A 13,362-nucleotide genomic window follows, 5' to 3' on the forward strand; every position below is an offset into this window, starting at 1 on the left:
AGCGCGCCGCGCCCAAGGAAGGCCCGCCTCCGCAGCTTCTCGCCGTGAGGCGCTTGAGAGGACAACATGGCAAGGGAGCTGCGGACGCTTCTGATTTGGGGCCGCCGCCTTCGGGCTCCGTTGCGGGCTCCCGCGCTGGNGGGCGCTGGTTTGGTGTTCCTCCGCCCCAGCTGTTCTGGAGCTCTGCGCTGCTTGGGTCCGTGGTTCGTCGGATGCCGCCGCACGCCGATTGAGCCCGGCTCGGGTTCTGGGGCCCCGAAGGCCATCCTGGCCCTCGGGTTGGGCTCTGGGCTGTCGACCACCACATCCAAGGGCCAGGAATCGGTGGGTAGAGCAGTGAATGCAGAATGACCTTAAGCCCCGCTTTCCTGCTGCCAGTCGGAGATAACCACGGTGCAGGTGTTGGCGTTCCTGGTGGGCTCTGCACACTCACGCTACGCACGTGTAAGTGTATAACTTTTTGCCTAAAAAGGCCTGAGTCAAATATGCATCGTGCTCCAGAATTTTTTAACGCTCCCAGTATTCCTTGTACATCTTTATATATACTCACATATATCCTTATACTCCTGGCATTCCTTATGCTGACATGAAAATATCAGTATACGGGTATCCAGCGTATTTCCAGTGGCAACACAGAGTTTTGTATTGTGGATGTATGTTTCTTCGCTTAACGTCCTATTAGATGCAATAAAGATTATTTCAGGTTATTTTATTACAGTGAAGAGTACAGTGAGCACTCCCCCGCTTCCCTTGATCCTGGAGATTGAACCCTGAGGCACTCTACCACTAAGCCACATCCCAGCGCCCCCCCCCCTTTTAAAATAAAATTTATTATTTTCTTTTAGTTGTAGATGGACACAGTGCCTTTATTTTTATGTGGTGCTGAGGATTGAACCCAGTGCCTCACACATGCCAGGCAAGCGCTCTACCACTGAGCTACAACCCCAGCCCTTTTTATTTCTTGTTCTGAGACAGGGTCTTGCTAGGTTATTGAGGCTGGCTTGAAACTTGTGATTCACCTGCCTCAGTCTCCCAAGCTGGAATTAGTCTATAATCTGTGGTTATAGAGACGTGCTCCACATCTTTATTCTGTTTAGCTTTTTCTCTTACTCTCTGTCCTATCCTTGCACTTTGTTGTTGTTGTAGTACCAACAATTGAACCCAGAGTGATACGTTAACCACTGAGCCACATCTTCACCCCTTTCTTTAGTGTTTTTTATTTTGAGACAGGGTCTCAAGTTGCCAGGGTGGTTTTTTTAAACTTGGAATCCTCCTACCTCAGCTTTGGGAGTCACTGGAATTATAGGTGTGTGCCATGGCCCCCAGCTCTTCCTACACCTGCCGGTATAGCAGTTTAAGCTTTGCAGACGCCCCTGTGTTACCTTGATGTTGTCACCTATGTGCACAAGTGTAAAAGTAAAATGTTTATTAAGGAAGAAAACATCGTTTATATATATATACTAAGGGAGGAAGAATGTGGTTATAGGTGAATCCACCCATACAGAAAATCCAGAACCCTTGTTTTTTTTTTCCTTAGGAAAGTGTTGCTGGAATCAAACATGTGATTAGCTTCAAATGTAGGATTCATCCTTCCAAACCCTGCTGACTCCATCACCACTGGCCCCTTCACTCTTCCTCAGAATAGCCCTGTGAGATGTGGGCTAGGGTTTCTGCTTTTATTTTTCATTTTTGCTCACTACTTATCAACAAATACATTTCAAATGCTCTCTGACTTGAGAGGTAATATGACCCTACTGTCAGTGTCATATGTGAACTGGGCAGTGTGCTTAGGCTTCTGTGGAGGCCTTTGTAGGGTATTAGGAGCACAGAAACACATGCAGGACTGCTTCATCTGCTTGCACCAGAGTATGTTTTGCAGAGCTGGGGCTGCAGTTGTGTGGCTCAGTGGCAGAGCGCTTGCCTAGCACGTATGAGGTGCTGGGTTCCATCCTAAGCACCACGTAAAGATAAATAAAGGTATAAAAAAATACAATAACATCAAAAAAAAAAAAAGTAATTCTGTGCCCTGGTAAATGTAGTTATTCGTTGTTGGGAGTAGGAATGGCAGAATATGGGTTACCTGGAAAACATGATGTTAATAATAAAAACGTAAACTGGGGGAATTGAATGTAGCTCAGTAGTAGAGTGCTTACCTAGTATGCGCCCGACCTTATCTCCAGCATCTCAGAAAAAAATAAAAAACAAAATAAAAAATCTGGGGTGAGAAAGGGCTGTCCAGAACGGAGCCTTGAACATGAGGGACTCTTGTTTGAACCCTCCACAACAACAAACGTAAACTGCCATCACATCTTTTCACCAGAGCTCTGGCAAGTATCAGAACTGGCTGGCTGACCACCAGACTGATAGGCTAGTTTTCATCAGAGAGCTAGAGCTACGGCCAGAAAATCCACAGCAGACTATCTTCCCAAGTGCATTGACTAGTCAAGCAGATAGGATGCCAGGCAATCATGATCACCGCAGCCACTGAGCTGTGCCTCTTCATTCTGCCAGATACTTTTGTTTTCAGGATTGAGTGTTTTTTGATTTTTTTCCTTCTCATCCTGTGAGCTGGAGTCTTTGTTAGAAGTGTCTGTCTTGGAAACAAGAATTGCAGGGTCGCCTGCAAGCTCTGGGCACATTAGAAGAGATGATTGCTGATTGCTCTGGAGCTCAAGCATTGGTAGATTTGTTTCATCTAATGAAAAGCACCTCACCTTGGGCTGGGGAAGTAGCTCAGTTGGTAGAGTGCTTGCCTCACATGCACAAGGCCATGAGTTCAGTCCCCAGCACCATACACACAAAAAAGAAAAGAACCGTACCTGGACCCTTCTACACTCCTGAGGGTGGCATTGCCTGGCTGCAGCCTCCCATTTCATACTTTATTTTCTTGATTTATTTTGTTTTCTTTCTCTGGTTATGGTTGGAACCCGTGCGGCTTAATTTTTATCCCTCTTGTGCTGCGGCCTTCACAAGAATCCGGATGAATTCGTGGTGTTCCCAGACTGGACTTCTCAGGATGGAGTGGGGTTGCTGCTTGCTGTCAGATTTTACCCTCTCTGTGAAACAGCTTTATGTTCCTAAGATGACACGATAGTACAGGTTTAGTGTCTAATGTTTTCGCCATCTGTGTGATTTGGGTGCTAGGGCATAAGGGCATAGACAAAAGCAGAGGAGGAAGATGTGGCACAACTACTTGCAAGGTATTGAGTGGGCCTTGGCTTGGTGAGGACCAAGGGGACCAAAATATCTGAGCTGTCTGAGAAAGGAAAAATCAACCCAGATGTAACAGTAGCAAAAACCTCTTTAGTCCCTAGCTGAGTTTTGCTGCCCCCTGACAAGAAGAGGGAATATGGCTTGAAGGAGGAGGGAGTGTGTGTTGAGCTGATGAGAAAACTAGAGTAAATTCTGATACCCTGAATGTCAGTAAATACCAGGTGCAGAGGTAAGTTCTGTAAGGGAGATTTGCACTGAACCCAGCAGTGCTCCTCTGCTTCTTGGAATACTGACAAGCCTCTGATAGTAAATGAACTGTACCCATTTCACACTCCGTCCTACTTAGTCTTGATACTGAAAACTTGGCTTCCACAAGGAAGCTGCTTTTCTTTGTCCATCAGGATTTCTTATAGTTTTGCAACTTTTAGTAAAGACAGATTTCAGGAGATTTGTTTCTGGGGTGGCTGGTTATTTCTGCTGAACCCACTAGGAATTACAGACCATGAAAGCCATAGCTTGCAGATCCAGGATCTATGTGTGGGGCTTCTCTCTATATGCTTTTTAGCTGGGTAGATGCCTGTAGATGAGGGAAATTGAAAGCAAGTGTAACTTCGTCATGGGTGTAACTGATTTAAGAGAATGGCTCACCTTTAGCAACCTTGTGATTAGAATATAGTTAATTTTGAGATAGCCAAAATGCCATATTAAAAAGGCAGAAAATTAGATATTAATATTATTAAGAACAAAATAAAGAGTGTGCATCTTCCTAGTGTACCTGGATGTGATATAGTACCCAGAAGGAGAAATTAAGGCACATGTCTGTTTTAGTTCATCCACCAGTAGTCTAGCCTTGGCAAGTAAATTTTCCATGAAGCTTACTTTTAAAGTGAAGCATTAATTTATTGATTAATTTTTTTGGTCCTGGGGATTGAACCTATAGGCACTCTACCACTGAGCTACATCCCCAGCCCTTTTTATTTTGAGACAGGGTCTCACTAAGTTGCTAAGAATGGCATTGAACTTGCCATCCTCCTGCCTCAGCCTCCTGAGTCTCTGTGATTACAGGTCGGCGCCACTGTGCCCAGCCTAAATATTTTATTTTATATGATTGGAAGTCTTTCAAAAAGACCTATTGGTTAGTTGGGACATAGCTGAGCCATTCTTTGGTGGTTTCCAGGTATTGCTGGATGTCAGTTCCTTGTCTTCCATTGAGTGCTTTGGCCCCTGCAGGGCTTTGAGATTGAAGAACACTTCATCTGTGAAATGCCTCCATACCAAAACTGTGTCTTGAGTACTGAGGAGTTATCATCCTCCATTGCAGTAGCTTTAACCTGGCAGCCTTCTCTGGGGCTGTTGTGAGTGAGCAGTGCTATTGACATATACCAAATGTTTGTTTCTTTCCACAGTGTCAGGGTTTATTAGAACAACAGATTCACTAGCTACACCACTGATAGAGCTGGCGAATCACAAGTTCCTTTATTCTGTTCTAATCTAAATTTCTGATATCTGTGGTGCTCACACTTCACACAATGATAGATAGATAGATAGATATACATATACCATATGTACACACATATATATACATACACACAGATCACAGAAAGACTAAGAAAGGGTTAAGGCAGTCACAGGGTTACAGGATACTGTGCCAAGAGCACAGGCTGAGAACAGATAAGGAGAGTCACTGCAAGTGGTCACATAAGAATTTTAACAAGCCAGTTCTGCAGAGTTGTCAAAATGTGGGTCTGGAAATACAGAAGGCAGTTTCAGAGTGTCAGCTTGGAGTGGGCTGACACTTGGGTAGTCATGAGGATGGGAAAACCCAAGCTCTGCTGAAGCCTGGAGATGGAAGCTGAGGTTCATCACTGTGACAGTTTTCCAGAGTTTGTGGTGAGTGACCAGGTGACAGGGCCAGGGTGCTGCTAAGTCCAGTTTGCAGGGGCTCCTTCATTTATGGATCTTAGGTGAAGGTGTTACATCTTCTGAGGTAGATAAGCTCCTGTGTCTAGTGTTTCTGATATGATTTGGAGTGTCCAGGTGATTGCTTCTGATTTAGTTTCATAAGTTGGCACAAGTTATCACTTTGCACCTTAAAGTTGTGCCAGGTAGATGGTGGTTGTTGACTTGTAAAAACAAGGTATGGAGTTATCCCACTTTGGTACTTGGACTTAAAAAAGGAGTAACTTGAAGATTAACATTTAACAGGGATGAGAGGTGGGAGGGAAAGGGAGAGAGAAGGGAAATTGCATGGTAATGGAAGGAGACCCTCAGGGTTATACAGTGGAGGAGGTAGAGAGAGAGGTGGGGAGGGGGGAGGGGGGAGGATGGGAAAGGCAGCGGAGCACAACAGACACTAGTATGGCAATTTGTAAATCAATGGATGTGTAACTGATGTGATTCTGCAATCTATGTATGGGGTGAAGGTGGGAGTTCATAACCCACTTGAATCAAAGTGTGGAATATGATATGTCAAGAAATTTGTAATGTTTTGAACAACCCACAATAAAAAATTAAAAAAAAAAAAAGGAGTAACTTATGGCAAATTACTGCTTTACAATGTGGAGTAACTCAGGATTAAGCACAGGGAAATTGGGATTGAATTCAGGGGCACTCGACCACTGAACCACATCCCCAGCCCTATTTTGTATTTTATTTAGAGACAGGGTATCACTGAGTTGCATAGTGCCTTGCTGTTGCTGAGGTTGGCTTTAAACTCGCAATTCTCCTGTCTCAGCCTCCCAAGCTGCTGATACTACATGCGGGCACTCAACTCTCCTGTCGAGCAGGCGGGTACCACTGTGTCTGGCTGCACCTTTATTTTAAAAAATTTATTTACATGCAGTGCTGAGAATCAAACCCAGTGCTTCACATAGTGCTTTATCACTGAGCCACAACCCAGCTCTGCTGTGTCCTTTTGTAAGTGTGTTTTGTATCTCTAATGAATTTTTATGTGTTGAAAGTTGATCATTTCTGTAGATAGTTTTATGAACAGGTTACACTGTGCATAGGTTATTGATGCATAGTGCAGAATTCAGAGGACTGTGTGCAGTGAAAAGCATCTCTTCCCCGGCTGCTATGGCTCAGACACCAGTCCTTCCAGGCCCTGCTGCCTCCGTGATGCTTTTCCTGTCTTCATCCAGAGGCGACCGCAGGCCTGAATTTTGTGGGTTTTATTTCCTTTTCTTTATATTTCATTTAGAGATAGGGTCTTGGTAAGTTATTGAGGCTGGCTTTGAACTTGTGATCCTCCTGCCTCAGCCTCTCAAGCCGCTGGGATCAAGGCGTGTGGTGTGCCACCATGCCTGACACACCAGTGTCTTTGATTCCAGTATCTGGATCTGTGGGGATCAGCCTCCATGGACTCTTCTGTTGAGCAGGGGTTACATTTTCCCCTTTCTGTATCAGTGATTTTTTTATTACCTCCTGGGTGCTACGGGTGCTATTTTGTGGACTCTATAGGCTGTTATTTTTCTGAATTGCTTCTGTTTTAAAGTGGGCTATTGACTCGATCAAACTGCACGACAGCAGCTGCATTATTTGTCCTTGGATGGGTCGCTTACAGTTTGCCACACGGCATGGTTTAGGGGATCCGTCAGGAACTTGAGAGGCTCTTTCTTTGACTCTTTTCCTTCAGGGATTTCCCTTTCAGCTTCTGTGATTGCTCCAGTCCTCCCTTTGGCTCTTCAAGTCATTGTGCGGTTTCTCTTGGCGTTCATCCACCTAACTCCAGCCTGCCTCCTTTTGTGTTGACCCCTTCTAGGAAGTATCAGTTGCCTTCAGAGTCTCCTGTTCTTGTTCATTAGCAGCTCCGATAGTCTCTTTTTGTTGATGATCCTGAGTTCATGCTTATCTGTAGGAGACTTAATGTGGTAGGACACAAGTCAGCTCAGCCCGTCAGGAAGTGTTTGAAACTAAATGTGAAATAGTTTTTATTGCTGTCACTCATGATAAAATTGGAGATGGTGCCAGGTGAGGCAGCTGTCTCAAAAAGGGCTAGGGATGTGGCTCAGTGGTAAACGCTGGGTTCAATCTCGTACAAAAAAAAGAAAAAGAAAAATATTACTAAGGAGCGTAACTGAAGATGACATTTTGAAGTAAAACCATAGTAAGGACAGTGACTGATTGGTAAGACAGATGGGTGATCTTTTTATATTAAAGCACAATAGCCAGTGTTTTTACTCATTGACCTTACTTTGGTGGCCTCTGGGCAGGTGCTGTTCTCATTCCTTCATACTAGTCAAAAAAGGGGCTGGGAGTGTGGCTCTGTGGTAGACCACTTGCCTAGCCCGTGCAAGGCCCTGGGTTCCATCCCCAGCACCACACACATACACAATAAATAAGTAAATAATAAACTTGTCTAACAAGCCCCTGAAGAACACCTAACGCCACTGTGGACCACCTTGTGTCTGCTAGAACATAGTGATATCTAAGTTTATAAAAAGTCCTGCATCTGGGGGCTGGGGTAGTGGCTCAGCAGTAGAGCACTTGCCTAGCATGTACGAGGCACTGGGTTTGATCCTCAGTACCACCTAAAAATAAATAAATAAAACAGAGGTATTGTGTTCATCTACAACTTAAAAAAAAAAAAAGTTCTGCATCTAGAGATGTACTGCTTTTGTAATAGATGCCTCCTGAGAAGTATGGATGTTCTTGCCTTCCGAGTATTTGATACAGGGAAATATAAGCTCATTCCTACTCTTAATTTAGTGAGATAAATTATATAGTAACAAGAAATTAATAGAAGAGATGCCTCAAGCCAGCATGTAACAGCAGTTTTAACTGAGCAGCATGGAAAGTAAGTGCTGTAACTCTTTGTAAGGAGAGGTCACTAAGAACCACAATAGGGGAAGAGGGCCTTGACAGAAGGCCTACTGTCAGGTCCTGTGGATGGTGTCACATTCAGACTCCCAGTGTTTCTCTTTCTGTGCGACCCCAAGCTGACTGATACTTTAACGCAAGGATATTGTGGCCTGACATTGAGGTTTGTGGCTTTTCCTATAGGGTGTGGGGGAAATATGAAGACAGATACTGTGCAGATGGTACGTTTGGTATCTGATTTGGGCAGATTGATTGCACTATTTTGGCTTATTTGTGGAGTCATCGAAAGTTCAATAAATCTAAAATCAGGTCTCCTTTTTTTGTTTGTCCCAGGGATTGAACCCAGAGGCACTTAACTACTGAGGCATATCCCCAGTCCTTTTTGTATTTTATTTAGAGACAGGGTCTCACTGAGTTGCTCGGGTCCTTGCTAAGTTGCTGAGTCAGGTTTTGAACTCGCCATCCCCTGCCTCAGCCTTCCAAGCCACTGGGATTATAGGAGTGTGCCACTGTGACCAGTGGATTCACCTTTTTTTGGTGGGGGAGAAGTAGTACGAGGATTAATTTCTATATCAGAAGCACTCAACCACTGAGCCACATCCCCAGCCCTATTTTGTATTTTATTTACACTCAGGGACTCACTGAGTTGCTTAGTGCCTCGCTTTTGCTGAGGCTGGCTTTGAACTCATAATCCTCCTGCCTTAGCCTCCAGAGCCGCTGGGATTGCAGGCACGTGCCATTGCACCTGGCTCCAGACCTGCTTTTAATAGTGATGTGGATTGATGTAGTCTTAAAATTATGTTTCAAGAATCTTGAAGTTCCAGGTAGAAATATGGATTGCTGCTTTCCTTCCTTTTTCCAACTATGGGTACTTATGTACTTATTCCATCACAACATATCAAATCCTTTCAGAAGAATTTTTTTTATTTTTTTTTTATTTTTTTATTTTTTTGGTGGTACTGGGGATTGAACCCAGGGCCTTGTGCATGCAAGGCAAATACTATACCAACTGAGCTATATCCCCAGCCCTTTCAAAAGAATTGTGAATATTAAGGGGGAGAACAGGAAACACCAGACACGGGGAATCATATTTAATCTTGAAGTGATGAAAGTTTTGCAAACAGAACTAGTTTCCTTAGTGTATAAAAGTTTCTTACAAGTCAGTAAGAAAAGATTCAGGATATAGTAGAAAAATTGTCAGAAGATATAAACAGTTGGGCTGGGGATGTGGCTCAAGCGGTAACGCGCTCATCTGGCATGCACCGGGTGCTGGGTTCGATCCTCAGCACCACATAAAGATAAAATAAAGTTGTTGTGTCCGCTGAGAACTAAAAATAAATAAATAAATAAAAAGATATGAACAGTCCATTAATTAAAAAAGAACATATTTTAAATTATGGAGGGGTGGGGGTGTGGCTCAGCAGCAGAGTGCTTGCCTAGCATGTGTGAGGCCTGGTCACAAATTCTGCGTTGGTTTCTATATCTGATCTACCTAGACCAAGGTGGTGAGTCCATACAGAGCCTCCACTTCCAGTGTAGTCCTGCAGGGTTTTTCCCAGCCTCCTTCCTGCTGTTACCACCTTTCTCTCTCAGGGAAGAGCTGAACTTGGTCCACACTCAGAGCAGTTTGGGGCTTGCTAATGTATACTGATGAACAGATTTAGCAACCTGAGTACAGTAGTTATATGCAGTCCTTTTTGAGTTTAGCTTCACAATAAACACCAATTTCTGAAATCACTTAGGTTAGTTCTTGTTTCCTCTTAGGCTCATTGTATCATCTGTAACACGCACCTTTGCTACTGTTTGTGTTTCCTTCTGTGTTCCTGCATGCCCTGCATGGTTAATGGCTCATTTAAAACATTGCTATAGTTCAAAGAGTTAGATATACAAAGAGGTATACTTAGGAGTGTCACATACCCTCCCTCTTTCCACTCCATTCACATATACCAGTTGGGGGTTGAATCCCCAACACACACCAAAAAACAAAACTAAAGTCTTCTCAGTCCCTGTGAATGTGACCTATTTGGAGATAGGGTCTTTGCAGTGATCAAATTATGCTGAAGTCACTAGGGCAGGCACCAGTCTAGCATTCTTATAGGGCTGGGGATGTGGAGAATGGCCATCCAGAAAACTCAGGTGGAGCCAGCCCTGCCCACCCCTTGATTGCTGACTTCTGGTCTCCAGAATTCTGAGACAATGAGTGTCTGTTGTTTAATAAACCATCTGGTTTGCGGCACTTCTTAGGGCAGCCACAGGAAACAATACACACCTCCTTGTAGGTAACCAGTCTATTGTGGTTTTGAATTGTGTCCCCAAGAAGACTTTTCAGGCCCTGACCACTGATACCTGTGAACTAGTTGAAACAGATGCCTCTGATTTCAGGTGTTCTTTTGGGGTAGAGCAAGGTGGCAGAAGAAGAGCTGAGGGGACCAGGAGCCCCAGTGGTGAGGAAAGGGCCTCCAGCAGAGCAAGAGGTCGGGTGGAGGGAGGTGATGGTCTCGGGAAGTGTGCTCCATGGCTGGAGTGGACTGAGGCTTGCTCTTCCCAGCTCCGACCCACCAGAGTGGAATGCCAGCCCCTGCAGGAGCACTGTGTGTGTGTGTATACACGTGTACGTGTACAGAAGCTTAGCAAGTGCTTCCATGTGCCATCAGGGCTCAGGTGAAAGTGTGGGTATAGGGGCATCACACACCTGCTGGAGGGCGGGGCAGGAGGCAGTTGGCAGGCTGTGACTTGAGTGCGGGAGTCCCAGCCCAGAGCAGCCTGCATCCATGTGGTCGGGGTCACAAGTGCCCCACAATTTCAACAACAAGGTGGAACCAGGCGATGTTGAGGTGACCATGTAGAGTTAAAGACTGGATCTCAAGCTTTTCAACTCTTGCTGTGAAGGGATGAAGCACTGGGTCAGAGGAGGGGAGGGCCATGAGTGCTGCTGGGGTGGCCTCCTGTATGAAGTGTGGGGAGGGGTTGCCAAATAGACGGTGGGAAGAGAGAACCCAGGGCATGGCCTGACCATGCAGGAGTGTTGTCATCTTAAATGTTTGATGGGCTGGGCACGGTGGCCACACCTATAATCCCAGCGACTTTGGAGACTGAAGCAAAAGAATCGCAAGTTCCAGGCTAGCAATTTAGTGAGACCCTGTCTTAAAAAATGAAAAGAGCTGGAGATGTAGCTCAGTGGTAAATACTCTTCAGTTCAACGCCCAGTACCAAAAAAATTAATAAATAAATGGGGGAAAAAAACAGGGCTAGGGCTATAGTTAAGTGGTAGAGCACTTCCTAGCATGTGTGAGGCACTGGATTCAATCCTTAGGACTGCATAAAAATAAGTAAAATAGGGGCTGGGGATGTGGCTCAAGCGGTAGCGCGCTCGCCTGGCATGCGTGCGGCCCGGGTTCAATCCTCAGCACCACATACCAACAAAGATGTTGTGTCCGCCCGAAAACTAAAATAAATAAATAAATAAAATATAAAAAATTAAATATAAATAAATAAATAAAATAAGGGCATGCTGCCCATATACAACTACAAAAACAAAGAAAAAACCTGTCTCCTTGTTTCTGTACCTTCTACATCATTCCTTTCTTTTTTTTTTTTTTTTTTAAGAGAAAGAGAGAGAGAATTTTTTTAATATTTATTTTTTAGTTTTTGGCGGACACAACATCTTTGTATGTGGTGCTGAGGATCGAACCCGGGCCGCATGCATGCCAGGCGAGCACGCTACTGCTTGAGCCACATCCCCAGCCCCCATTCCTTTCTATTTGTTACAAGTTTCCAAAAAGTAGGAGAGTACCTGACAGGGCAGATAGATTCATTTAGGCCCGGATTCCTGCAGACTGTCATGTTGACTGTCTACATATCCTTGACCATTCTGTGTCGAACATCTAAGCAACTCCAGTGCCCTGGCCTGCTGGCTCCAGCTGGCGAGAGCACTGGGCCTGTGAGGTTTCTGTGGCAATGAAGGCAGAGGAGTCTGTGAACAGCAGACTGGAGGAGACATCAGCACCCAGTGGGTGAGCTGCTGACTCCCTGGCTGCGAGATAGAACATATCTTTCGCTGTTTTTCATTAAAACACACTTGTGTGGTACATGTAAGGAAATGTCACCAAAACTGCAGCCACACCATGCTCAGTCTTTTCACTCCTCCAGAGCAACAGGCTGCCTTAGAGAAATCCTCATTCCTCTGCTGGACAGAGGAGATGTGAAGAAATTGGGGTATTCTGCTTCTGAGTATTAATTGTCATCCTTTCCACACATTTGCCTTTTCAGGAAAGTCAGTTCTGTGTCCTCAGAGGACCCCACTTCAGTTCAGGAGCCCCGGGCAAAACCTGGTTTCCAGCTTCTACCCCGGACGTCTGTATAGTACGTCGCAGGCTGCTGAGGACAAGAAGGAGGAGCCCCTGCATTCCATCATTAGCAGCACTGAGACCGTGCAAGGTGATGTGGCCTGGGGAGTCTTTCTTGGGTCATTGGTGGCAGGGTAGGGGAGGTTTTTGAGGCAGAGGCAGTGATTGACAGAGCTGCTTATTGACTACAGCCCCATGTAGGTCTCAGTTGTGGGGAGCGATCCCTAGACTAGTGAGTCCTCCATTTCCGTCCCAGTAAACAACTTCTGGCTTTCTCCTGTTGCGCCTTGCCCCCTCTGGTGGTCACCCAGGAGTGTGCTGAGTGGCGATTCACTTCTGCTAATGATCATGGAAGCAGAGTATTGGCCCAGCTTCCACAGGACTGAACTCTGAAGTACGGCAAGTTAGCCTCCAGAGCCAGGCCTGAAGGGGTTCTGTTTCTGACTTTTAAATGAGGCAATAAGAACAGAATCTTTGATGTTGAGAGAACTGAGTTTTTGTCATTTTCCTTTTGTAACTAATTTAATAGAATGCCACTTTTTTTGGAGACCATGATGCAGGATCTGGTTGTCAGGGCCAGCCTGATTCTCATGACCAGCAGCTCTGAGAAGCTGGCCTCCACAGCCCACTTAAGTGTGTTGACCTCATGTGGGAGAGCTTTTCCACATGCACCCACTCCTTTCCGTGGAGATAAGAGTCATGTGGAAGATGTCCTGCTCCTGAGACCCCTTACCTGAGAGATTTTATTTTCTGTCCACTTTTCTTTTTTGTTCACTCTTGAAGAATATTTAAAACTTAGCTGGGCATGGTGGAACACACCTGTAGTCCCAGCAACTTGGGAGGCTGAGGCAGGAGGATCAGGATCACAAGTTCAAGGACAACCTCAGCAACTTAGGAAGGCTCTGAGAAACTTAGCAAGACCCTGTATTCAAAATAAAAAGAGCTGGGGATGCAGGTCAGTTGTAAAGTGCTCCTGGGTTCAGTC

At 45.1% G+C, this 13,362-nt stretch overlaps 1 protein-coding gene and 1 non-coding gene across 2 annotated transcripts in view; one reads left to right on the forward strand and one right to left on the reverse strand.

Annotated features, from left to right (window-relative positions):
• Positions 1–13,362, forward strand: part of Trap1 (TNF receptor associated protein 1) — a 36,661-nt gene continuing 23,299 nt past the window's right edge. Inside the window, exons 1-3 of the mRNA XM_048789246.1 lie at positions 1–148; positions 5,551–5,554; positions 12,299–12,468. Of these exons, the coding sequence (XP_048645203.1) occupies positions 67–148; positions 5,551–5,554; positions 12,299–12,468 (256 nt within the window). The 5' untranslated portion in view covers positions 1–66. The remainder of the gene's footprint in view (positions 149–5,550; positions 5,555–12,298; positions 12,469–13,362) is intronic.
• Positions 8,983–9,055, reverse strand: Trnaa-ugc. Its single transcript has one exon. It is a non-coding gene; the product is annotated as a tRNA-Ala (tRNA).

The sequence above is a fragment of the Marmota marmota genome, unplaced genomic scaffold, assembly GCF_001458135.2.
Source record: "Marmota marmota marmota unplaced genomic scaffold, marMar, whole genome shotgun sequence".
Classification (NCBI taxonomy): domain Eukaryota; kingdom Metazoa; phylum Chordata; class Mammalia; order Rodentia; family Sciuridae; genus Marmota; species Marmota marmota.